General features: G+C 52.9%; 1 protein-coding gene across 1 annotated transcript; it reads right to left on the bottom strand.

Moving 5' to 3' along the window:
• Nucleotides 1-2,305: 2,305 nt before the first annotated feature.
• On the bottom strand, nucleotides 2,306-27,429 carry RGMA (repulsive guidance molecule BMP co-receptor a). The gene is made up of 4 exons (XM_014888826.2): nucleotides 27,121-27,429; nucleotides 19,956-20,071; nucleotides 7,721-8,232; nucleotides 2,306-5,500 (listed from the first exon to the last, which is right to left on the bottom strand). Exons 1-4 carry the CDS (start codon nucleotides 27,132-27,134, stop codon nucleotides 4,805-4,807), a joined length of 1,338 nt encoding a protein of 445 aa, XP_014744312.1. The 5' UTR covers nucleotides 27,135-27,429; the 3' UTR covers nucleotides 2,306-4,804.

Here is a 27,429-nt window from a genome sequence, read left to right on the forward strand (position 1 = left end):
CCTTTTCAGATGGGAATTTCCACCTGATCAGGAGCTGTACATTCTCTAATCCAGAGCCTCCAGGATTTCACTGGGATGATACTGATGATTATGTGTTTATCCCACTCCACATTTTAAGGATCTCTGAGGATGTGTGAATTTCTTTTTTATCTTTTCTGGGGAGAACTCCCCTTTCTCTAGGAGAAGGGTTGCTCCTGCTACATCAGTGAGTTCTCCTCTGCCCCCAGCCCCTCCTGGGCAGGATGTGCCTCTCCCCAGGTGGGATGTGATGGCAGCCAGTGGCTGCTTTGGTCTTTACCCTCCACTGCTCACACTGAGGCCCACACGACAGGACACGGAGCAGGGATTGGAGCCATTTCTCCCAAGTTATAAAAGCTCATTGTGAAAAGCACTTTTCACACCTGTAGCCACTGGGTCCAGCCCTTCCCAGTCTCTCTGCTGCTGAGCCAAGTTTCAGTCAAGAGTGAAATTTCACAGCTGAGTTATATGCTCCTGAAAAATGGATTTCCTAATGGAAAGAGTGACTGGCTGTTAGCCATGGGGCTCAGCAGGGAGAGGGGCTCAGCTGCAGGGAGGCACAGGGGCTGCAGGGAGCTGGGCTGGGTGTTACATGCCTGGGTGAATCTACTTGAGGCCAGTGACTTTCAATATTTTTTTACTTTTTTTTTTATTGAAGAAGGCAGGTAAGGATGTGGGCACCCTGATACCAGGTGTCTCCCCAGCACAGCTCAGCCCAGCAGCTCCCTGCCCACCCACGTCCACAGCACCACACTGAGAACAGTTCAATCCTAAGGCCTTCTCAAAATGGATGAGGAAATGACCCCTTCCCACCTGTCCATGCCAGGCAGGTCTGCTCAGTCCCACAGGAAGGTATCATCCACCAGGACATGGTCCATGCAAAGCCATGTGCTGGCACAAGGAGCAGGACCCCCATCCCTGCCTTGCACCCACCCCAGTGAGGGGACAGGGCTGTGCTTTATAGTGGGGCAGACCCTCTAGAGGGCAGCCAGTTCCCAGCAAAAAGCCAGTTTTTGGTGAACATCAACATTCTGCAGTTGTGGCTGCTCCTGGACAGCCAGTCCTGGCTCACCCTGAGCAGTCAGGTGTGTCAGAGTCCAAGACAGTGGCCAAAGGCCAGGGGATGGGCAGGCACAGCCAGAGTGGGACTGGAAACCCACCCCAGACCCCAGGTGGTGGCACTTGAGCTGTTGCCCATCACAGAGTGATTGGATGGGACCTCTCACCAGCCCTGAACCTGTTCTGGAGAGCAATTTGAACCTCTCCCAGGTGCCACAGGGCCACCACTGCCACCACCAATGTCCCTGCACTGCCTGTGCCTTCCCCAGTTAGCTCCCGGGGATGCTTTGCTGCCTTGTGTGGTTAATGGGGACAGGGCATCCTTGTGCCTCGGGGGTCACCATTCCCTCACATCAGCGCCCTGTCCCACTGGAACATGCAGGTGCTGCCTGCTCACTGTCCCAGGCTGGACAGCAGGGGACCATTGGTGACCTCCTGGCAGAACAGTCAGTGAGGGACACCCCTGGCCCTGCACTCTGGGCACTTTGTAGATGAGTTTTCAGGTTTAGCCATTTGAGATTTAGCCATTTCATATGGCTGAACCTGAGCCCTGTGCAAGGAGTGGCAGAGGGAGTGGATTTGGCTCTTTTCAAATGTTGCCAGTTCTCTGGGCTTTGAAGGAGGGGAAAGTCACATCTCTGGTGCTGGGCATCACTGCATAGATTCACCCAAATAACGTGTGTTTTGAGTTGGTGTGAGTGTCCCACCTGCCCTCAGCATCTCCCTGTCCCCAGCTGCTGTGACAATGAGTCCATTCAGATTTCAAAACCGGAAAATTTAAAATGCAATTTTGTTTTTCCTCATTAGAGGGCAGCAACAAACCCAGCTGGGACAAGAGCTGGGACAAGGAGAGCTGCCCAACAAAAGGGAGATGAGGAATTACCATTACCAGGATGTACACCCCAATCTGCTGGGGTGAGCAGGGGAAGGGTGGTACCCACTCGGACTCCATCACTGCACATCTTCTTTCCCAGCGAGGCAAGGCTCTAATGGTTTATTATCTATCTTTTCCCACCCATGCCCTTTTTAATTTTCTCATTTAATTTTCTCATTTAATTTTCTCATTTCTCATAGATCGAACTCCAGAGTGAAATTCTCAGGAGAACTGAGGACAGAAATGATCTCTCAGAGGGTCCTTCAGGTGGAAGAAAGCTGCTTTGGCGTGAGTGCAGAAATGGGGCAACACTTGCATCCTGAGTGGGGAACAGCACCACACAACACACGGGGAACAAAGCGAGACCCACTCATTTATTGTCAAAAAAACCTCAAACTTTACTTGTGTTTCTCTCAATAAATAATTTACAGTATTTACAGGCGATGACACTCCCGTGGGTCTCAGCGCAGGGAGGAGGTGGGGGGACCTTTTCAGGATGCCCCCCCCTTGCCTATGGTTTTTTTTTTTTTGTTTTGTTTCCAAGTATCGGGTCCTTCTTGGCCACACTTCACCTTTAACCAGAACTGGGTCAAACACAACCAAAATAAAGTGCTTCACTGTTTGCTTCTAAAATAGGGATACCCCAAGCACCTCGCCCCATCAGCCACTACTGGAGCACCCACCTGGACAGAGGGAATGAGCCATGCCATAACCAGACTTTCCTTGGATGGAAACTGTCCCTAAACCACAGCGTGTCCTGCCATGGGGTGATTGTTTTATAGGAAGGGGAGGCCTTAAGGGAATTATTGACCTGTTGGCACGCTGTGGCTGGGCAGCTCAGGCAGCTTTCAAGCAGCACTGTGTGCTGAGAGGGAGGCTGCACACAGCTGTATTTAGCTGTGGGGAAACCTCCTCTCTGCCCAGAGAGAGATTTTGGCTTTTAAAAGGTGTATTTTGAACTTCTGGAGAGGATAAAAATTTGTTTTCTCTGGAACAAAGGAAAGTCCAAATCAGCCTGGCTGAGCATTAGTGCATTGGGAAATGAAACTGTCCAGTGCAGTGGTCCAGTGGCTGCTCCCCTCAGCACCTCCAAACTGTGATATCCTTATTTCAAAATCTCCCTAAACAAAGTATCTGGGGCATCAGCAAACAAAGCAAGGAGCAAAGTAGTAAACACATCTTTTTGTTTCTTTTCTTTCCTTAAACATTTAAAAACCAATTACATCTTTTCATCTGTACAGTCACACGAGATCAATGCCAGGGCTCTATATATTAAAGAGACAATATAAATTACATCAATTGACACAAGTTTGCATTTCTCTGCTGCTTTACAAATGGAGCTCTAGAGCTGTAAGGACACAATGAATAGTCATGTTCAGTATTTACACCAGGCTGCCTCTTGGCACCAGTTCAGACTGCCAAACCAAGCCTGTTCCCACCTCTTTTGGTGCTAGCTTGTCTCATCACGCCCAGAGACCTCCCTTTAGAGAGCAGGAGGTGCCCCCGTGTGTGACGTGTTTAGGGGCTTGTTTGTGGGAACTTCCCCCTGAGGAAAGGTGGGGGAAACCCACCAGGAGGTCCTGAAGGCGCAGACCAAAGGTGGTCTTGATGTTTGTTCAGTGAGCGATGGGGTGAACCACAGAGGAACATGGAGTGGAGGAGATGGGCAGCACTACGTGGTGGGGCAAGGACATTATTGATGGTTTCGAGGCAAGGAACAGACATCTGGAGGCAGCTGGGGGGGTCCTCTGCTGCATCCCATCTCCTGGCTGAATTCTGATATTGCCCCATTTCTGATTCAAGCCCAAAAGGGCTTAAGGTGCAACTGGTCTGCAATGGGGTTGCAAGTCGCGGCCCCAGGATGGGGAGCAGAGCAGAGACCTAGCAGCAAAAAAAAAAGAGCACCACGCTCCTGCTCCATCCCAGGGCTGGGCCACAGACAGGGAGGGGCTGGAGGGAGGTGCAGGTCGGGTCTCCAACTGAGCAGCCACCCTGCTGCCAGTTTTAGGGGACCAGAGAGCGAATGGTGTGAGGAACTCATCCAATGCTGGGCAGAAGTTGCAGAAACCGCTTGAATACTGGCCAGGTTTCTCCCGCTGCCATCGAGAGTCCATGGTGGGTCAAGGCAGAGACAAGGGAGACAGGAGTAAAACTACTGAGTGAACCAGCCAGGTGAACTGGCTAAAATAGGGGATGCCTTTGAACCACAAAAAACGCAGGCCAAGGCTTGAGGAACATGTCCTCCATCCACCCAGAAGGTGCCTGGCACCAGCAGCCAAGCAAGCGTGGGATCACTGCCCACCATTTCTGCCCCTTGCACCACCTTCTGCAACAACAGGGCTGTGGGCAGAGCAGAATGTGCTGAAAAGCAGAGTCCAGCCCTGGTGAGCAGGACATCCTGCCCTGCTGTGCTGGCCAGGTTTGGTCCTGTCTCACTGCTCCGTGCCCTTCTCGTGGGCTCTGCTCTCCGAAGACAAAGCCATGCTCACACACGCCAGTGTCACAGTCACCATGTGCACGGCTGGGACCAGGGGAGTGCTACAAGGACAGTAGCTACAAGGGTTCCCCAGCACCCACTCGACTGGGAGCAGGAGGAAGGGGAAGTAAGGGGAAGTGAGGGAGGTCCAGACAAGGTACAGTCCAGCAAAAACTCCTGGCTGGTCCCACTGGCAGCACATTCCTCCCAGGCAAGAGCTGGGAAGGTGGAGGACTTGCACCAAGAGAGAGACTGAGGTCTGAGGACAACCTATGTGGCTCTGATGTCCAACCTCTTGTTTTCCAACACCCGCATCTCATCCCTGGTTGCCTCCTGCTCCCCTTTCCCTTCTCTCCAACGTGTGAAGGAGCAAACCTCTATAACAAGCACAACCAACACAAACACAGCAGTGCTACCCAGAGGGTGGGATGTATTCCCGTGGGAGCCGCGTTGCCCGGGGTCAGGACCCGTGTCCTTTCATAGAGGTGCAGCTTGTCTTTGTTGGAGTGAAGCATCTTCACGTCCTCAAAGGCATAGTAAGCAGCCAGCATGAAGTTGACATCCCCCGTGGTGAGGAGGTCGAAGACACAGGACTGGAAGTAGAGGTCCTCCACGGGCAGCTTTTCCCTGCACTTGGCCGTGGCCGTTTCGTAGGTGAAGGCCTCGGGGGGCGCCGGCAGGCTGGGCCCCTTCCTCCGGGCACGACCCTCCGTGGCCTGAGCCGAGCGGATGGCCTGGAAGTCAATCTGCTGGTTGAGTGGGCAACCACGGAGGCACAGGTAGAGGCCCTGACTGTCCCGGTCCTCCACGGCGTTGACCACCTCCTCCGGCATGCGCACGGCGAAGGTGAGGTACCGGCCCACCTGCCTCACCACGATGGTGGTGCCGATGTACTTGGCCTGGATCTCGATGTGCTGGCCCGACACCTTCTCTGTGATCTTCAGGCTGTTGGCTCCGTGCTTGTCCCCTCCGTTCTTGGAGCCGTCCACAAAGGCAGCGGGGAGCTCGTCCATCTCTGCCTGGTACACTTTCTGATCCACACACTCCTGGAAGCTCTTGAAGATGATGGTGAGCTGTAGGGGGAGGAAGGGAATGTGGTTACAGCCAGTGATGACCACCCGAGAGCACACAGCCACTGCCAGCACTGGGGTGGGAGGTGGAAGGGCTCAGTCCGGACAGGAGTGTGACCTTCAGCTCATGGGCACGTCCTTCATCCTAAGAAGTGGCCCTGACTTTTAGCCCTCAGACATGGTGATCCTGCTGCAGCAAAAGGGTGAGGACACTGTGTAGAGATGCAAGAACCCAGAGGCTTGACTGAATGCACCACCTGGAACTGCCTGTTATCTCCAGGCCCAGCACAGGAGCTTCCTTGCAGCTGGAGCTGGGTGGAGTATCCCTGCTCACAGGCCTGTGGCAGCATGCCCGTGCACGCAGCACTGCCTTGCCTCCAGGGCTGGCAGATGGCAGCAGGGACGAGCCCTGACTCCCTTGGAGGCGGTGGAGCTTCTCCTCTGACTCCCATGACATTTACATCCCAAGGGCTGGACCAATTTGTTTCCCTAACCAATTGCAGACCGACAAGATTTCTCCCATGGGCCCTCAAACATGTCCTACTCCATCTCAGCCCCACAGGCACATATGTGTTCAGCCTGTTCCAGTGGAGTGGCCCTTCTAGGGATGACTTCCTGGTGGCCTTGGCAGTGCTGTGTTAACGGCTGGACTTGATCTTAAGAGGTTTTTTCCCAACCTTAATGATTCTGTGGTTCTGTGACACAAACACAGTCCAACATGCCTCCTCACCCCTGGCTAGCTCAAACACAGGCCCCTTGCCAGGGGAAGGACCTCACAGTGCTTGCTCTTCCCTTGCTGGCCTGGCTTTTGGAGGGAAGACCTGGGGAGGAAAATGAGTAGAATTTGCAAGTACAAACAGTATAAACTGTTTCCTCTTTCAGCTCTTGCACCTTTCTGCCCATGGGAGAAAAGTGGCAAAGGGGACCTCCTGCCACATGGGCCCCATGAAGGGGGAGACTGAGACCTGGCCAGAGCAGGGTGGGGCTGCAGAAGAGAGCAGAGAACAAAGAGCCCCAAGGATGGAGCACTCCCATCCTTTCAGGCAGCACAGTGCCCACAGCAGTGCTTCCCACAGCTCATGCTGCAGATCTCATGACTAATCCCTCTAACCACAAGCCTCTGAGGCAGATATGAAGAGAAAAGGCTCAATTAAGATGATGATCCCACGATCCCAGCAGGTCCTGGGATCCTTAAGGACCACTTTCCTCAAGCCAGACTTCCTTGCATGCTTTAGCAGGTTTTGATGTCTTTTAGCAGGTAAGGACATCAAAGCATCATTAGGAAAGTTTACCTGGGATAGGTCAGAACCTCAATGCTAGTTCCAGCCCAGGATAAACGGGTGACATCCAGAGCAGAGGAGCAGCCCCTGTCCTACACGTGCTTCTCTCCTCTCCCCACACACAGCGAGAAGCAGAACTCCCAGACACAGTGGGAAAGGACATTTTCCAAAAGCAAGAGGATGCCTCCTGCTGAGCCTCCCTTTTTCTTTGGCACAAAAAGTGACCTATTAGCTTTAGAGCTTATGCACCAGGGGCAGCCCACCATTCCCCCAGCTCCAGGTCCCTCCTGAAGCTGGGGCTGTGACACACAAGTCCTGCTTGTATCACAGCAGCACATTTTCACTTGGACTCTCTGTGTTTGCCTCGTACCTTCAGGATGTTTATTTAGTCTGTCAAAGCACCTCCAGAACAGACTGTTCCCCACAAAATGGCTTGACTTGGCTGCAAACCACAGAGACAATTACAAGCCTGGGTAGAGGGGAAGGCAGTATGAGGAGCTCAGCTCCTTCCAGGCTTTTCCTGCAAACTGGAGCCTCCCTGGAGGGCAGTACTGGGTTTGCTCGGGCCTTGGGGGTCTCCCAGGAGATGCCAGCATCATTCTTGATCTGGCTGTTCACAGCATTCTGGAGTCCCAGGCTGGGAGTCCTCTTAATTTGTAGTACCTGGCTTGGCCATGAAGGCCCCCTGAGGTGCAGCACCTCAGCCTGCTCACCGTGACGGGGCTGGATGTGCTCAGCAAGAAACCACAATTCAGTGAAGGCTGGGCACAAAAGAAGGATGGACATCTGATAGAGAGGGTCAAACACTCAAATTCAGAGCAGCTCGCGCTCTGTCTTACCTTCCCCAAGGACATGTGGAAACGGGGGAAGACAGAGAGGAAAGAAAGGCTGCTCTGAAGCCTCTCTGCCCTTGCCCTCCTCTGTCCAGGGGGATAAGGCTCACCTTGCTGGTGGCGGTGGCCGAGGAGCCAGGCAGCACGGGCGTGTTGGTGACCTGCACGTTCAGGTAGTTATTGTCTATGAGAGGCCAAGCCCCCTGCACCTTGCAGGTCTGGAAAGTGTCCGTGAAAGTCCTGAGGTGGGGGTCCCCAAAGAGCCCGCAGTGGGTGTAGTTGGGGGCGGCCGAGTGCTTGTGAAAGCTCTTCTCATAGTGGCAGATCTCGGGGCTGTCTGAGCGCTCCTGGCTGTCCCCGGGGGGCAATGTCCGGAGGCGGGGCTGGGACGTGGGGCCATCCTTGGAGCAGTTGTGCTGCACCATGAGATCGTCTATGCCATGCACGGCCGAGTGGTAGGCCAGGTCTCCCCTGCAGGTGCGGGCGGTGCGGCGCGTGCAGTGCGCGTAGGCGCGCAGCGCCGTGCAGAACTCCGGCGCCTCCTCCGCGCCCAGGTGGTGCGAGCCCGACGTGGCCGCCCAGAACTCAGAGTTGCACTTGAGGATCTTGCATGGAGATGTCACTGTGAGAGGGAATGAGAACACAGGGGGGTCAGTGGTGGCTTGCCCGACTCCATCCCCATCCAGAGGCTGCGTCCTCCTCCCGCTGCCCAAACTCATGACACCGGCCCGGCCGCGTGACAGAGCCTCGCTCGCCAGACGTGACCATCTCACATGGCCCAACTCCCATGCATCAAAGCCAAAGAAACCAACAGGATCTGCCCCAACTGAAGCCAAAAAGGAAAAGAGCATCCAGCCTTTAGATGAATGATCATGGGGGGAAACCATGGTGTGGAAGAATGGGACATATTCATAAGCAGTGATGAGGGCAGATCATTAATGTGGGGGGAGATGCAATGGGGTTTTTAATTGCCCTTTTAGGGTTTGACATTATAAACTGTGCTGCATGAGTTACTGGGCACTGTGTCCAGACAAACTCTCTGCCTTTTCCTCCTGTATAGGCTTGGGAAAACCGAGCAGCATCACAACCACGGTGCCCAGGTTAAGAGCAGGACCAGTGCCACGTCCCACCCTGCAGCACAGTCAGAGGCCACCCACCATCACCCATGCCACAGCAGTGACGGGTGCAACACTTGTCCCTGTCCCTGTGCCTCCAGGAAGAAACGGGAGCCAAAAAACCTCTTTTTTTGACGTCTGTGCGGCTCTGCCCAGCGCTGGGAGCCCGTTCCCCACCACGGCCCGCTGAGAGAGAACAAGAGGTGGAGGAGAAAAACCGGCACAGCAGGTGCGGGGATGGCAGCGAGCCCCCGCCTCCCCTTCCCACCCTGTGCATTGCCCAGGTGGAGGCGAAGCCAGAGGCTGCAGGGCCTTTGCCGGGCTCAGCCGCAGCCCTGGTGCTTCCTGGCAAAGAGGAGGAAGGCAAAGAAAATTCAGATCCTGTTTTTTTCCCCCCACACACAACGTCTGCTCCCTGGGGCAGTGTGGCTTCCCTGGAGCAGACTTGAAAGCAGCTGTGCAAAAAAGCACATGGCCATGGCTGAATGTCGCAGACGCTGCTCTGCCCTTGCCAATTTGGAGTCTTGCTGGGTGAACCCAGGCTCACACTACTTAAAATTCATGGCATTTTCCTTCCTCTCCTCTTAGTCGACCCCCTCGGAGCAACTGGAAACAGGATGGGTTCAGGCAGAAAAGGCAGCAGGAGGAGGAGAAGACAAGCCCCACCATTTCCAGATGCTTTCACGGTGCCTTTTGCAGGCATACCCATATATTCCTGTCTCGGGGCTTGTTTAGAAGGAGCCTGGCAGGGAATCTGTGCCAAAAGTATCTCAGATTTGTTTAAAAAGAAAGTTACAAAACCCAGTATTGTTTCAGGGAAAACAGTATGTTTGAATTTTAAACATCACAGTGCTGGAAACCTAAACAGAGTTGGTGCTGGAAAATCAGAAAGGGAGACTTAGACTATAAAACACTGAGCAGTTCGGCTGTGAGAAACAAGCCTGTCTCCTCTCCGTTTCCAAGAAGACTGAAGTGCAAATAGGAAATGGTGACAGGTTCCTCACAGTTTTAAAATTCATGTTTAATAAACTCAGATGCTAGCAACAGCACCGAGAACCCGGGAGCTGTTTGGTCTTGGCAGCATCCCACTTAAACCTGCAAGAAACTCTGTGGAAAGCGTTTAACTCATCATTGACCAGAGGTGACTCAACAACAAGGTTCTGACCTGGGACATGGGCTCATGTTTCTGCTAAGTCTTCTGCATGTTCGGGTCAAATTTAAAGATATTTATTATTTCACATCCCTCTCTTGTTCATTCCAGGAGTGTGGTTTTCCAGGACTGTCATCATGGAAGGCAGGAGTCAAAACAGCACGCAGGAGTGTGACCAGTGCCACCACTGCTGGTTATCCCAAACCCTTGTGGCATCAGGCAATTAAAGTCATTGCTCTCCTAGTTGTTATGCTAATGCACAGCTTGAGGATGCCTTGGGGTGGCAGAAGGTGCTGTCACTGCAGCAAGACCTGCCCGCAGAGCCCCAGGAGAAGCTGGAGGACACAACCCTGGACACGCAGGAGCCACTCACCCCACAGCTCAGTAAGGCACCAGGATGCACTACCCAAAGCATCCCATCCAGTGAGCAGCTTGCAGGGTCCTGGCTGCAGCACTCTGCCTGCTCCAGCCCTTCAGCTGCTGTGCAGGGGGGATTTTTTTAGTAGGAATAATCCCACAGCCTCTTGCTCTTTAAGGACTTGCTGCACTCGCTTGGATGAGGAGATGCAGGCGTGAGCTGTGGCTGCCTAAGGACAGAGAGGCTAAACAGCCCCCAACACCCAGAGCTGGACACATCCTGGTGCTGAGCATCCCTCACTGCTGCCCTGCCCGGGGTCACACATGACTTTATAAGGTACTGAATTAAAAAATCCCAACGGAAGGGAGGGCAGGGAAGCCCATCTCCTTCCTCCCTGCGCCTGAAGGGGGAGCGTTCTGCTCTCCGATGTTATCGCTCCACTTTTGGCACCGATCCCCTTCTGGCTGTTTCGCTCAGGGCCCCATATAAGGCCACATCTCCAAATCCAGGTGCCCCGGCTGGATGCTGTGCGAGCTCACGCCTGGCCTTGCCCATGGACATTTCCCCATTACCCTCACGGCAAATCCCTCATGCTGCTGGGGAGGGACCACGGCTGACAAAGGCTGTGGAGGAGAGCAAACACGACCCTTACCCCTCCCAAGCAGCCTTGCCTCGTCCCCTCTGGCAGCAGCTTTGGCACAGTGGTGCAGGCTCATTTGTACCCTGGCCAAGAAACGATGTTTATTCAATTTCGCATAATCTATTTTCCATCGACTCACAATGGTTCTGTTTTTCAACCACAGATGACTTAGCATGGAAACAAATCCCTCTCAAGCAGGAACCCAGCAAGGCTCTCCTGGGATCTGCGAGACATCCCCAGGTCTGGGTGATTTCTCGCCCATGGCAAAGCAGCCTTCATCCAACCCCTCCAAGCCACCTCCTAACCCTCCCCATCATCTTATTTCAAGGCCTTGGTGCCACTCAAACTGGGGAACAAAATTTCCTTTGTTATCTGGAAACCAACGGTTTCAGAAAGTTAAAGCCAGAAAAAAGTATATCAGAAAACCACCTGGACCCCTCCCATATCCCCCATTTGTTCAGGGACACTTCCCGGGAGGACTCTTAAGGTCTGTGCTGACTGAAAAGCCACCCCATTCTCCAGGCAGGCTGTTTCAGGAGTTTATCACCTTTACAAAACACGGGTCTTGGTTCTAAGTGGATTTTATCTGACTTCATTGTAAGGACATAAAAAGAACCAGCGATTTTCTCCGAAGCAGTAAAAGGTCCGTTAGTAACGAGTGTGCTTCCCACAAAGATATTTACACACTGCAATCAAGTCCCTTGTCAATCCTCCAGATAAGCTAAACGGTTTGCACTTTTAAGTTCTTGTTGGAAGGTGTTTGCCGGGTCCCACCATCAGATCTCCCTCCAGCAGCCTTGTTCTCTACACAACCACCACCCCGACAGGACACGGCGATAAAGGACACGCTCACTACTGTCCCGAGGTCAGCCCTTCAACCAGGACATTGCAATGAATTGCGACCTTTTCCTGAGCTCCTGGTTTGGAAATCCCTGTTCCTCCCTTCAGCAACATCTCTTGATGTTGAACATCCCAACAACAACTAAACACATGCTCAGGGTATCACTCAATCCCAGTCCCACTGCTCTGCCCTCGCCATCAGTACTCTGCATTACCTGATGTCAAATTAAATGTTCAAACATATGCGCACACCTAACTTTAACAGCATTTAATTACCATGCTCCCCCCATTCTCCCTTCAGCTGGTATCAAATAACCTGGATTTCATTTACCCAAATCAGGCTAGTTCACAAAACCTATCTATTCTCCTGTAACAAAAACAATTACTGGAAATTAATTTCTGTAAGTAAAAGCCAATTCTTTTAAGAGAGTCTTGAATGCACATTCACCAGACCTGTTAATTTTCAAGTGTTCACTGCTATGCAATGTTTTTTAATATCCTCTTGGTTCCTAACGGGCTGGAAAGTATTTCATCACCCACATGTGATGCAAATACATCATCCCGCGTTTTTCCAAATACATGGATTGAAGTGTAGATGTGCAAGCCTCACACATGCAGTAAAGGGCCTTTTTGGAGAACATAGTAAAACGTAATTACCTTTGGCCTCAGATCTGAGCACCCAGACTTAGGCTCCTAAACACATATTTATTTAAGTAATCTAAATAAACATATTTATGCTGACACCTCAATAGGAAAGGCACAATTCTCCAAGGTGCTAAATACCAGCAACATCTGCCAGCCTCTAGGAGATGTGGGCTGCTCTGCTCATAGGCAGACAGCAGTCACCACCAGCATGAAAATGACCTCAAAAGAATAAAAAAAAAAAAAAATCACATTGCTCCTTAAAAACACGGCACAGGGGATTGCTTCCAGCAAGGTTTCAAGAGTCCCAAGCAAAAACCGAGGGAATGAACACTGCTTTGCATCCAACCAAGTGCTGCTCCTATACCAAGGGGTGTCTCCACGAGCCATTCCTCATGGTGGCCACATCTGGATGCCCATGAGGGCCGTAAGATTAGATATAAAAATGGAATTTTTTTACAATTAGGGTGCTGAGACAGTGGCACAGGTTGCCCAGAGAGGTGGTGGTGGGTACCCCATGCTCGGAGACACTGAAGAGATCTCTGCCCATGGAAAGGGAGTTGGACGGGGTGACCTTTAAAGGCCCCTTCCAACCCCAATCATTCCGTGATTCTCTTTTATGACACGGATCAGCCGGCGCCTTGTCACACCAGGGAGAGAAAGGAGCGGCTCGGTGCAGCCCTGATGGATGGGATGTCACGGGCAGGGACAGCTCTCCCGCAGCCCCACGGGGCACCGTGGGGCGAGCAAGAGCCAAGGGCCACCTGACCCAAGCTTGGTGAAAGGATTTGTGCGGGAAGGCAGCGCCGGGCTCTTCCAGCGACCTCCTTTGAACTGTTAATCAAGCACAATCTTGCAGAATAATAGCCTGGTTATTATTGCCTTGTTTGCATAACAAAGAGGCCCAATAAAACTGATTTGACTGTGCTCAGAGGGGGTGTGAAAGATCAGCCCTGAGAAAAGAGCTGCAGGAATGCAGCAAACTGCTCCAAAGCCTCAACCCAGGAAGAAAGACAATGCAATTTGCCATCAAGAAAAGCCCAATAGACCAATAAATTACCCATGTGCAAAGGGATTAGATCAGGTTTCAGTTGCACTGAAGTGGGGGGAGGAACGGGAGGAGGGAACTGAAGGAGAAAAATAAACCTGACTCTCTTAAAGAGCTGGGGCTCGTATTTTGCAAGGGTGTGCGTGGGGAGGCTGGCTCGGAGGGGCCACTTTCCACGCTGGGGCCGGGGTTATGTGCTCCTTTCCACCGGCAGAAGCAGTAGATGCATTAAATCCAGCCAAAGGCCCTGCTTTGTGTATGATAAAGCGATTCTAGGTCTACCCCAGAGCGCATCTCAAACCATGCAGCTTCCTTTAACCCAGTGCTTGTGTTGCTCAAGAGGATGCTGGGGGAAGGAGAAACCAGTTCCTTGAAGTCAGAAGAGGGACACAGAAGGATTTTTCTCGTTTCAGCCCGTGTCAATCGCTAAAGCATCCGGAGGACCTGCCATGGCCAACTCCTTTCTGTCCTCAGCGCCGAGTTCACGGCCCCCCATCTCTGCTCTGCAGGCACGGCAGAGACACGGGGCAAGTACAGGCAAGAAAGCAGCAGAGTCAGTGTCCTCAGCAGCTACAGCACAAACTGCTGCACGCTGCCGAAGCAGCCCTTGATCGCTCCTGTCACTTAGTCAGCTCTTTTGGCTCCAGCCTCAGCTTACGGCTGACCCGGCATGCTCCGCGCCAGCCAAGGCAGCTCTCCCCAGCCCCCAGCCAGCGCTGCTCTCCAGCCTCACCTCGGCATCATGTGCAGCGACAAGGGCGAGCAGCCACCATCAGAGAGGGCACCGACCCCACGGAGCTGCCAGCCAGGGCTGTGCTGCTCTGAGAGCTACCAGCAAACCTTGGGGAGAGTTCAGCAGGCACGATGGGCTGAGAGGGGGAACCAGAGCAACACAACACAGCAACGGAGTCACAGACGTGGTTCTTGAATCTTCCTCCTGGGATTCGGGCTCAGCGCTGCCTTTGCTGCAGCTGTTGGGTTTTTGCCTGCTCAGAGGAAGTGCTGCCAGTGGGTGGTTCAGAAGATGCAGGTTTTATTCCTCCATGAGCCGGTGGATGGAGGACGAGCAGGGAGGGAAGCGATAGGGCAGTGATCTCCTCTGACTCTTCATCTGCAGAAGGGCACTAACAAAGCTGGCTCTCCAGCACAGTGTGCTGCAGGCTGGGAAGCTGTAATGGAGCTGCACACCTGACTTTCCCCGTTGGGAGTGCACCCCCACTCCCAAGAGCTGGTAAATCTCCTCAAGCAAATGGTCCACTTTAGAGACGAGGACACTGAAGGATGTTAAGGCTTTCACCCAAGATGAGCCGTGGGAAGAGACATGAATTTGCACTCTCATGCCCTGCATGAAGCATCACCCTCACCTTCCTCCTCAGCAACCACCACCCATGTCCTCATCCCTCTGCAGCAGCGGTCCCTGGATAAGGTCACCTCTGCCAGCCACCCCCACTGCCAAGTGTTTCAGGTTTCCAGCAGACATCACTCTCCCCACGCCAAAGCTGTTTTCCCAGGGTGCCTTTGAAGGCAGCGCTGCCACCCACCAGTGCCCGGGGGCCCCCCAGGTGTGGCAGCGGGTCCCTCGCCCTCCTCCCCCTCGCCCGGGCCGCGGCAGGGCTGGCAGGGAAACGCTTTCTGCTCACAGGTGTGGATTCCCTCTAGGAATAATCATCCTTGCTGTGCTCTTGTGAAATTTCAACCCTTCAAACGCAGAGGTAAATGAGATACAAAACGAGGAGATGGAGAGAAGCCCGGAGCACATAAATCTGGATGAGGCAAATTTATACAATTAGATGTCTGCCAAAAAATTGCGGCATCTCAATCGGAGGCGTTGGCTTGCGCAGGGTGTGGGGTGGCAGCTGCCCGGCTGGAAGGCAGCAGCCCCACAAGCCCATCAAGACACCTGACTGATGCTAGAGCCCCACCTGGGGATGCAGGGGACTCTGTGGATCCCTTCCTGCAGGCTCACTCCCCCCAGCACCAGACTCCCCCCCACCCATCGCTCATACCCCATGGAAGCCACAGTATCTGTTCATCTTTCACAGCCACAGACCTTCAGAGGTTTATTTATTTTTAAACACTGCCTTTCCTGGACTCAGGTTTTAATTTTAAGAGGAAAAAGTAACTTTCCAACTGGAACCCACTCCCCTAGTCCCAGTGCTCCCCCGCTTGTATCCCAGCACAGTGATGCTTTCTCATCACTGTGGGCTGGCAAAGTTTGGAGTCATGTCCTGCCATATGCCCTTGTCATCTCAGAAAGGGCCAGCTGGAGCGTGTCACACAGCAAGAGAAAAAGGTAGCTTGTCCAAAACCCAAAATGCCATAGATCATTACTAAGGCCTTGGGGACCAAAGTCAACAGCTGTCCAGGAAGGAGAGGAAACCAAGGGAGGAGAAAATTCTTTGGCCTCAAGTGAAGCTTGCTCTCTGCCTGACCCATAAAACCTGTATGTCAGGGACAGCTCTGCTTGCTGGGAACTGAATGGCAAAACACTTCTGGAGGCTCATGCAGTGCAAAGTGGGACCTGACACCCTCGGGAAGGACCTGCTGTCCCTGCAGCTGGGGGGACATGAGACCCTGGCCACCCCACACACCACGGCCAGGCCATCAGACAGAGCGGCTCAGTCTGCGCCTACCAGGGCTGCGTGTGTGTCGGAGCCAGCTTGTTCTCCGCAGTGAGAGCCCGATGACTTCATCAAGGGGATGGCATCTGGTTTTGCAGTTGGCTATAATTCAATTCTCCCCCTTGCTGCAGGAATTTCAGCTGGTGGAGCAGTGATTTACTCAGCCGGGGCTGCACTTGAGTGCAAAGCAATCTTGAGGCTACAATCGAACGCACTGTTATTTTGAGAGCTCACGGACAAGGGAATAAATATCCTCTTTTCATCCCAGTAGCTGCCAAGTGCAGGCTACAGAGCTTTTTAAAGGCATTTAGGAGCTCTCCTCTTAACAAGTGCACTCTGGATGCTGTGCGTGGTCAGGCAGGACCCTGCCTGCACAGCTCACTCCTGATCTGTGGCATCAGGATGGGATTTGCAAGGACAGCCAGACACAGCCAGAGCACCCCTTTACCTGCCCACCACAGCTCCATCTCCAAGCAACCCCCATCCTCCCCAAAACCCCTTCCCCATCACCCCAGCACACATCGTTCCTGATTCCAGCGGCCCTGAGCTTACCCCAACCCCCTTCAAACCACCTGGGACCCTGGGGCTCTTTTGGTCCTGGGTTCCTACACTCCCCCTTACTCCAAGTCTGTTGTCTGCTCCAACAGGAAAAGCAAATCAGACCAAAGCAAACTCATCCAGATGGATCAAAAGCCCTCATCCTTGACCTCTTTCGCTGTCTCACCAACACTCACCCCTTGGGAGCAGTAGGGCTTGTCTGTGGGATCCCCTGAAGGACTAATGAAGCCCCTGAGAAGGGGCTTGCTTGGGCCACACACTGCCATGCCAGAGCCTACGGATGCTTTATGGGATGTGCCCATCAGGGAGCCAGAAGAGAGACCACAAAACTCATTGTCACTGGGGCCACAGCCTGGCTCTCCAGGGACAGCAGGTCAGGGCAGAGCCCGGGAAGAGCCCCCAGGTCAGGAAGTTTTTATGGTTGCCCAGCCCTGTGAGCACTTTCATGTGCACATCCGACTAAGCACAGCTGTCCAGGCCACAGAGAAAGAAACTCCACTGCTCCCATGATAAACCCGCAGTCACTCTTAACACTGTCTTGTCCCCAGCAACCAAGGGCCAGGAATTCCATGATTTTATGAGGAAAAAAACAACATATCCACCCCATCTACATTAAAAACAAGGCGCCTCCTTCCAGCCCCACAACGTGCCTTGCTGGCAATGGCAGAGAACTCCCTGTTCCAAGTACGAGACCAGCTCCAAGCTTGCAACAAAATAGGGAAGCCAGAATATTTCCAGGTTTACGTTTGAATCCCTCCCTTCTTCTCTGCCCTGACAACATCTCGCACAGGCGTGTTCCTCCCCTGCCTCCACCTTCCCCAGGGTGGGCTCCCTGTTCACAGCACTACAGAGATTATTTTAGCCTCTAAGCCCCCCATCTCAATTTGGACTTAATGTTGCCATCACCTTCCTGCTGCTGAGACAAAAGCTATTTATTGACTACTCTGATACACCGCCAATAGGGTTGGATCCTTATCTGGAATCCACTGCGCTGCCTGGATGGACCAGGAGCAGAAAACTCCAAATTTTTATGGAGGCAGGAGTGTATTACAGCCAAAACAGCAAAGCTGGAAACAAACAGGGAAAGCCAAAGCAAACCTGAGCCTGCCACACCTGTGGGGCAAAAACACCCAGGGCCAGATTTTGGAAGTACAAAAGGATTTGCAAGAAAACTAAGCACAGCCTGTATTGGGAGGCACAGGTTTGGTGCACCCAGGAGATCAGGGTCTCAGCTGAGAGAGCACCCACGAGCATCCAAAACTGGGACTTGGCACAAGCTCTAAGGAGAATTTCTGCCAAGGAAACTGTGAGCAGTGGCCCGCTCTGCCCAGGGCTCCTTCCCCAGCTGCCCAGCGGTCACCCTGACCCATGGCCAGAGGACCCAGCCCAGGGCACGGGACAGTGGGGGCTGCCCAGGAGGCGGCAGAGCGAAGCCATCACTGTGAAAGCAGCACAAGAGGGAATCCAGCCCGGGCTGTGAGCGTAGGGGGGGGGGGGGTTAAGCAAATAAATAAATAGGGCAGGACTGTGATCTGACACGCCGAGCGCCCGCTTGGGCAGCCTCCAGCAGCCCAGCTCACCTGGGGCTCCCAGGAGGGGTGCGAAGCCTCCTTGATGCTGGGAACCCACAAATTCCCAGGAAGCACAGGGAAGAAAGGATATGGCATGGAATAAATCCCCCCTTTTTCCTACCTTCCCACCCACAAACCTTTCCAAAAAAAGCCCCCAGTCTGCTGCCAGCCCAGGGCACGGGGAGCCCCGTCTCCGCCTGCGCCCCGCTCCCGCGGGCTCTGGATCGCCTCGTTCTGCCAGTTCTTTGCACCTTATTTGACTGCTGAAGGGAGAATCAAACAAAGCAGCCAGCCAGATCTCCTATCAAGTTCTTTCTTGCACCGTAAATCTCACAGCCTCGACGCTTTGCAACTCAACCGCTCCGAAAAGGGCGTTAAGCAACACATATGGGAGCAGCTCCAGAGTTTCCAGAAAAAAAAACAAGGGGTTCAGCTTCCAGCCTGCTAGGAAGTCCCATGGGAAAACTGGGGTTCAGAGAGACACCTCAGTGCTAAGGGCAGCGCTGAAAAGGTTTTCCTGGAAGAGGGCGAAGAGAGCAAAGATGGGAGGAAGGGCGTAAAGCAGTTATTTATTTATTTCCTGCATGTGTGTGCAAGACTGCTTCACCTACGGTTATGCAAAAGAAAGGCAGAGGCGATTCAAAAATTAATAAATTAAAATTTTTTTTAAAAGGGAAAGTTTTACTGAACTAAGACGATAGGGAGATTTAAGCCTTAGAGCGTTTCTTTCTCCCTCCTGCTTTCTCTCCATTTTTCCCCCCTTGCAAATGAAAAAAAAAAAAAAAAAAGAGGTAAAGAAACTGGAGAGTTTTGGAAGGAACAAATCCGCCTCTGTGGACTGGGTTTCCCCTCCCCCAACAAAAACAAGCACTCAGGGCTTGAAGGAATTTGCAGGCAGAGATCTGCCAAAAACATTGTGAAAAACTATGGGGGATTCATTGGAAACAGATGGCGTTTTCAGCTGTAATTCTGAAATTCTCCCCTTTTCTGACACAATACAAACATCGGGGCCGGGGGCGGCGGGGGGGCCGAGCCCCGCGGCGGCTGCGAGCGGCCGGCCCGGGGGTGCCGATGCTCGCGGGACCATTTGGTTGCCATCCCGCCCTCGGACAGCACAACAGCTCCCGGCCCAGCCAGGGCAGGGTTTCCAAGCCAAACGAGGGTGCTGAGCCCCCCACCAAGAGCCGCGGGGCGGTGAAGGGAGAAGGGGCGGCCGCCCGCAGTGCCCGCGCATCCTCCGCCCGCCCAGGTGCGCCCCGCGGCCGCGCTGCCCGTGCGGCCCCCGGACCCCCCACCGACCCCAAATCACACCGCAGTGACCCCCCCGAGCCCTCCGCGACCCTCCCCGGCTCTGCCCTCCGCCGTGGGGAGCGCGACCCCACTGCTTTCACGGCAGAAATTCAGGATGGGGGTGTTCATGTGCGGGTCCCCCCCACCAGTGTCCCCCCTGCCTTTCGCGGCAGCCGGGAAGGGGAGGACAAAGTAACCTGGCGCTGTCAGGAACACCTCCCGGCTGCCTTGGCCGCTTTGATTTCCACCATCTCCTTCCTTGTGGGATGAGGAGCGGGGAGACAAAGAAGATGAGGTCAAGGGAAAACACCCACCGCAACTGCTCGGGAAACGGGGAACTGGGGGTGCGCGCACCAAAACTGAGCCCCACTTGCTTATTTTAAACATGTGGCAAACTGCTGCGAGGAGAGGGAGAGGGAAAGAGGCCCAGGGACAGGGGAACGGGGGCGGCGATCCAAGGGCTGCCAGAAACACAAGGAAAAAGTCTGCAAAATAAAGAGGCTGTTCCTTACCTGAAGGGAAGATGCAGAGAAAGACAGGGAGGATTTGGAAAAGTCCCAGGGCTGTGGATCCTGCCCCTCTCCCCATACCCATCCATCCAGCTCGAGCTTTAACCACTATCCTCTCCCTGGAAGAAGAGTTTAAAAAGAAGGAAAAAAAAAAAAAAAAAAAAAGGAGAAGGGAAGAGAGGAGAAGGGAGGGGGAGAAAAAAAGGGAAAAATAAATCAATCGAAAGAACTTGGGGGGAAAAAAAAAAATGAAATCAAAAGCCCCACATGGCTCCGCGGAGCGCGGCAGGCACGGGCGGCCCCAGCTCCGGGCTCAGCACTGAAAGATTACACAGACTTTTTCTCCTTCTCCTCCTCCTCCTCCTCCTCTCCGTCCCCTCCCATCACAACCCAGCCCCAGCCATCAATCATCCCGCTGCCTCCCAATGCCTGCATCCTGCTCCGCGCCTCCTCCTCCGGGCGCGCCCGCCTCCCCGGCCATGCTGCGGGAAGGGGCGGGCGCGGCGCGGCCATGGGAGCGCGGCCGGCAGGGAGCGGGGAAAGGGAGCCGGGAGAGCCCGGCCGGGGGTTCTAGCTGTGGATGCAGCCACCAGGCTGTCCCCGTGCTCCCGGGGAAGGGGTTGGTGCCACTCAGGATGGGCAATGGGAAAGGGTCTCGATGCCTGCCTGCCGTCACTCGTCGCAGCTCTTGGCAGTTTTGGGAGAGGGGATTCCTCCCACTCACTCCATCGGGTCTCCACCCCACTGTGCCTTCCTTGCTTCTCTCCCATAGGCCTACCAAGAGCGCTTTGGATCGCCCAAAAAATAGGCGGTTTGGGGTAAAGGGGCTGTTGTACAGCAGAGGAGGGAAACTGAGGCAGGGAGGCTTTAGGCAGCGGGTGCAGGGTAGGGGTTGTGACAGCGACACTGAGGTCTCCAGCCTGCTGGGGGATGGTGTCCCCCCAGCACACGGAGCTCCTCCACGTCCTCCCAGCCCTGGCACCATGGTAGGTGAGAGTTTCACAACAGTTACAGGTCATTCACCCGCACCTGTGCTGGCACTGGCAGCGGTGAAGTAACCCCAGGTGACTCAGAAACAGAAAGTCTCATTCATAGATCCTTATCATTAGACTGGCACTCCTTACATAGGGGCACGGCTGTCAGGTACCCCAAATCCAGCTGCTAGCCCACCAAGGACTGATGGAAATAACTAACAAGACCTACACTATCTCAGGACCTCCACCACTGTCTCCTCTGCACCCCCAGCCCACATACAGGCCATGGATGTTCAGCTTTCACTGGGGCAAAGTCTCACCAGTTATGCTGGTTGTCCTGGGGTCTCAATTTTAAGCCTCTGGGTGTCTGTCCCAGGCAGACACCAACCCTGGGAGAACCTGCCTGCTCACAGCCCATCAGATGGAGCAGCATCTTGGAGCACACAGGCGTTTGCCTGCTTGGTTTCAAGATCCTTCTCTTTTTCTTCCTCCTGCAATGCCACAGCTTGTGGAGGTGAGCAGATTGGATCTGCATCCCCACCATCCCAGGGATGTGTGCCACCCATGAGAGGGCTAGGCCAGGAGGAAGACATCCACTTAGCTTGGATCTCTTAAAAATTTCCCTTGAGGGTTGTTTTAGCCACAGTGAACTAACACCACTTCTGAATGAGGGAGCCCACGGGTGTAGGCTTTAATAACTTCCCTGTTTTGGATCATTAGCTCTCCTTTGATGGTGTCCCCTTGCCATCCTGATGTTTCATCTCCTTTCTTTTGGGGTTCTTATACAAAGACTAAAAGGATGCTGGTTGTTCTCTATACTACCCTTTTCCCAGCTCTGTAAGACCATTCATCTTTCCTTCTGCAGGCTGGTATAAACTGGGAAACTCCTTGACATTTCTTCTAATTGTACTTGGAAACCTCCTGTTTTAGCTCATAAACATCCTTAAGGATGCTTTTTCGAGTGACAGTGGCTTGAAGTCTCTAAGAGTTTGTGATCTCCCTGTCACGGATTGAATCTGTGATCCAGTACAACAAATATCCCATAGAAAGAGAAGGAGGAGATGGGAATAAATATCCAAGAAGCAAAGATATCTTTTAACATCTATCAATTTCTCCATGAGGGGAGTGAGCCCCCATGCCTCCAGATGAAGGAGGAGCTTCTCTGGGGCTTTATCCAGGCTGCAACAGGAATTAAAACACTGCAGCTTTTCCATCTGGGTCCCAGATGGGATCCAAAAATCCTGTGGCCTTGCCTGCCTAACGGAATATCTGTCCTGGTCCTGCTGGTCCTAGAGCTGCTCCCAGACGGTGTCCACTGAAGTCAGAGGGAGCTCTGTGTGCAGAGGAGCTGCCAGAGTGGGCAGAGCTGGGCAGGAGATGAAAGCTGGCAGGCCGGATCCAGACCTGTAGCAGAGGCAGTGTGGGAGGAACGCCGACTCGAAGCACCTCTTTGTGGGGGATGTCAAACAGGGGCAAATATGTCCAAACCCTGCCAGCTGCTCCTACCACCCAAGAAGAAATGCCTGCTGATGGGATGTGTAGGCAGCTGGAGCTGGAAGGGGCCTGGGGGGAGGAGAGAGGGTCTGTGAGCTGGGAAGAGCCCAGGAAAGTGGGGGGAGATCCAGGGGATGGGGTTCCAGACCTCAAATCCCTTCCTCTTGCTCCCACCCTCTCCTCTTGCAACGCAACTTTTGCTTTTATTTCAAGATGAAAAACATAATTTCTGCTGTTATCCTGTCTGATGACATTTAGCATGATCTGTTTAACTTAAAAAAAACATCTGAATTACGAACTTTTAAAAGCCAGCTGTTAAATAGCTGCTGCGAGGCTGCTTTGATGGTTTGACCTAAAGCACCACTTTGGTATTGCCCTTTTGGGGCAGGCTGACACATTGCAATGATAGCCTGGAATCCAGTCTGAGGCATTATAGTTAAAATAAGACCCTTGATGGAAATTCTGCCTTTGGTGTAGGGAAAACTGTGCTGCCATAAAGCAACGGTCGGATGCCCCTGGCTCCAGTTTGTAAAAATTTCTCCTTGATTTTGCTCCGTTGCATCATGCATTGCAAATGGGATTGCTGTTCTTGGCACCCATCAAAGCAGCGGATTTTGCTGGAGAAAACAACAGATGTGTCCAAACCGTAACTTCAGGGAGGAAAAGGCCCCAAATAAGGTGTGTTTCTGAAATCCTGCTCCCCCTTACATGCTTTTGAAATAAACTTCATCTTTCTGTTTAGCTGAATCAAAGATCTGGACTTCAAATCGCCTACTGAACCAGAGGCTGTGTGAAATTCGGATCTCTGCCCTGCTAAATGGGGATATCTAGACTTGGAAATGTGGAATGACTGCACCTCCCCCAACTTCTTTCCTTCTCAAAGTCCACCCAGGACTCCCTGTTCAGGCAGCGTTGATCCCGATGCTGCTTGCAAACAGAATGTGGGCAACCACCCACCACTGAAATGCAACCACTGCAGAGGCTCAGCTTGGGGCACAGGCACCTCCGTGGTCTTCTGCACGTTGGTCGCCGTGTTTGGTGTCATTATGGAGGGGTGACATACGAATCACAGCCTCTCCGAGGTGTTTGCAGGATGCTGGAGGAGTCACAGCTCCCATGGGATGCTCAGCCAGGATCACTGGGCTGAACTTTCCTTTTCTCTGCCCTGCGTGGCTGTGGGCTGCAGTGGGGCTGAGTGAATGTGGCAGATTTGAACCCAGAGCTTTGCAGATGAGGGCTCCCCTTACAACCTTCCTAATGGAATCATTCACTACCTGTAATTATATGGCTAAAATAGTAAACATGGGCATTTCTGAGGGCTGCAACTAGTAGTTAGAGGAATGGATGTCAGGGCTCCTGCTCTGCTCCTGACTCTCCCGTGAACTTTCTGTGTGGCCACTTTTCACACCACTATCTCCACACTCGTGCCTTTGCCTGCTCTGCCTCAGGACACGGTGTTCAACTCATGGCCTGTCTGGGATAAACCATAATCACTCCTGCAGGAAGCTAATCCTGACATGCTCTGCAGGGATATGTGTGTTTGGGGTGAGAAGCAAAGAGTAAGCTGCTCCTTAAAGGAGGAAGAAAGGAAGTTTGTGATAAAAACCCCCAAGTTGTTGTCTGGAGAGGTTTGACAACTGATCCCAAAATGTTTGTGGAAATAAAAGCAAACACTTGGGCGCTGAACAATTCCCTTACTAAAGAAAAAAAACCCTCTGAATAAGAAGAACTAAAAATACCCCAACATCTTTATGCGGTATCAGCCATCTCTGATATCTGCAATTAATTTTAAAGATTTTCCTTCCTCATCATTCAATTTTTTATAGTTTTACAGTTTCCCTGGCTTACCAAGCAGACACTGTGCCTGAGCTGTGCACCCAAAGCTGCAGAATATGTATCTAGACCCCCTGCCCTACCAATGTTTTCTTGCAGGTAGAGCAGGAAAATGTCCTCTCAAGATCTCCTTAGTGCCCTGCACTGAACTTTGGCATTAGCTGGACAGGTTAGGCAGTGGGGACGGCACAGAGCTGGGCTTTGAAGAGCAACCCACTCCTGCATGGCAAAGTGCAGAGAGGAGTTTGTTGGTTTATCTAAATCCTCCTTCCCACAACTCCTCCTGTGAACATCAGCCTCACCAACCTGGCTGTGTAATAAGAGGCCAGTTGTGAAAGGTGGGAAAAATACAGCTTTGTGCCACCAGTAAATGAAATGTAAGAACTCTTTGTTGACCTGCATCTTTGCATCTGCAGATTAACTGATTATCAGCAGCCCCCCCTGAAGTCACAGTGGGTAATCTTCTCTCCTCAAATTGCCTGCTCCAAACCCACAGCCATAAAAATTACCTCTAAATACTGAAAAACAGCCAGGCTGCACAAGGGGAAGGGAAGATGGGCTGGTGGAAAACTTCCAGTCTCACCCATGACAGAAACCAAAACAGGCAGGGATATTTTAAGGCAAATAGAGCTCATCGCAAAAACTTTTTCTTTTTTTTTTCTTTTTCACTTGTAACATCCATTTGTGTCTCTCCCTTGCTTGCAAAGCCCTGGGGGGTGAGACCTAATTCCTGCACATGGGAGTTTGTAACTATCCCTTGTTCAGCAGTGTTTGCAGGGCTGGCTGAAATTCACCATCTGTATATTTCAATCTCTGCAGGGAGCTGGTCTTCCTGGCCCAGTCTCCTCTTTGGGGTAGATCTCAAGCAATAGCTCTGTAGTGTATCTTCTTCACATCTGGGCTCCCCTCTAAGCAAAAATAGAAGATGGGCTGGGAGGTTCCCAAGAGCAAGTTCAAATGGGCAAATGTCAGCTCAGCGGAAAAGATGGATAAGTCTGAACTGCCAAAAAATGATTAGAATCATAGAATCACAGAGTGGTTGGAGTTGGAAGGGGCCTTAAGGATCATCTAGTTCTGATCCCCCTGCCATGGGCAGGGACACTAGAAGAATTGCAGAGAACTGGGTGTTTCTCAGCAGAGACAGAAGCCAGTCTGTGTGATGGGACAGTCTTTCTCTGCTGCTTTTAAAAGCTCCTGACATCTCGAGAAAGTGCAAACATAGCTCGCTAATTCCCCTCCTCTGACTGACAGGTCAGCTAAGGACATCTCCTCGATCCTATTTAAAGGTGGGAGATGGCATCGAGTGTTTACAATCTACATCTGCAGCCCTTTGAGCAAGGGGTGTTTGAAGGATCCTCTGGAAAAAGCTCTGTGAAACCCAATCACCTCTCCCAGGTCTCCTTCTGTCAATGCCTGACAGCAGTGGCCAGAAATACAACCCAATACAGGATGCCTTTCCTGTGTTCTCAGTTTTGAAACACTGAAACACTCAGTGACAGTGACCTCAGCTGATTTAAAACTTTGTCCTGAGTATCTGAGAAAGAGACATTTCCTCTTATGGGGGAAAAAGCCCCAAACCCAAACAACTTTAATCCAGCACTTTTGTGGGTATTTTATCAAACGAAAATGGGAGTTTTTTGTGGAGGGGAAGCATCTTGGAATTGGCACCAGGAGTCCTCCTGGGTGTGCCTGGCTCGGGGCTGGGCTGGGTTAAGGTTGGGCTGGGATTAAGCTGGGACTAGGGTTGGGGCTGGAGCTGGGACTAGTGCAGGCTTGGAGCTGAGCTGGGACTGGGGTGAACTGGGCTAGTACTGGGCTGGACTGGGATTGGGCTGGGCCGGGGCTGCGGCCCCACTGGGTGGTGCTGTTATCCCTGCGCCGCCTGCAAAAGTATCCAGTTTATAAAATAAATGCAATCCAACGCCGCCTTAAACCACATGACATAACAGCAGCTTGCGAGCTCCCATTAAAATCTCAATTTGGGGAAATTGATTCTACCTCTGAGCAATTGCGATGCAATTACTCCAACAGGCAGCAATCAAGAATCACATCAAAACAACACCAAACTTTCATCTCCTGCCTCGCAACCACCACCACAACAAAAAGCACCTGTCTTGCAAACGCAGCCCGGTTTCCATAAATATATATGATTTTAAGAAGGGCAACGTGCATGTCCCAGAGTAGAAGCTTGGACAGAGGCTGCTCTGGCTGGTGTGTCTGAGCTGTCCTGTCTGGGGGCTATATTCTGTCCCCCAGTCTCCTGGAGGAGGTTTTGGGCTATTTACGGACTCGGGACATCAGGAACGAAGTCGCTGCCCGTGCCCTGCCACGCTCCAGCTGCCCATCCTCTCCCTGTGCACAGATGTGCCCATCCCAGCCATGTCCCACATCTGTCCAGCTGTCATCCCCCGCCTTCCTTCCCTCGGAGCTCCTAAACCCCCCAAACACTTTGCAACCAGAGGAGCTCAGGGAAAGCTTTGTGTCCCCGCTCCGCTCTGGATAATCGCGATCAGCCCCGGGATGAGCTATCCAAGGGGAAGGGGGAAATATTGGGGAGGATGTTTACAGTTCTCATCAGTGGTCTGCAAGGAATTACTCGACTGACTTAGCGCAGCAGGGAGCAGCTTTAGTGGCAACCATCAGAAGGGAGGATAAATGAATAACCTCATGCATGCCAGCTAGCGCCGAGCCGGGCAGGGAGCGCTGGGCAGGGGGAGTGGGAAGAATCGAGGTTCCTTATAAAAACGGGGAGGGGAGGGGGGAGCCAGGAGGAGACCGAGAGCCTCAACAGGTCCGGAGGAGGAAGGGCCATGCAGGGAGCCGGGGGACATGCGGCCGGGGGGGCCCCCAGCCCCCGCCCCGCTTACCTTGGCGGCCGCATCAGCCTCTCCAGCCCCGCGGGGGTCGGTGCAGGCAGCGGCGGCTTGTTTTATAGAAATATATAGTTGTTTGGTTTTTTTTTTTCCAGGAGGGGTAAATAAAAATAAAAAAAACTGTATAAAATAAAACCCAAAAGAAATAAACTAGTAAAAGCCCCCAGGGGTCGAAGTGGGGGTGGCGGGGGGGTGGAGGCCGAGGGGCGCGGGCAGCCCCCCGCCCTGCGGGCAGCCCCGGCGGGGTGCAGGCGGCCTCGCTCAGCGGGACGCGGGGAGCCGCATCGCCCTCCCGGAGCATGT

This window comes from Sturnus vulgaris, chromosome 13, assembly GCF_052056855.1.
Source record: "Sturnus vulgaris isolate bStuVul1 chromosome 13, bStuVul1.hap1, whole genome shotgun sequence".
In the NCBI taxonomy this organism is placed as follows: domain Eukaryota; kingdom Metazoa; phylum Chordata; class Aves; order Passeriformes; family Sturnidae; genus Sturnus; species Sturnus vulgaris.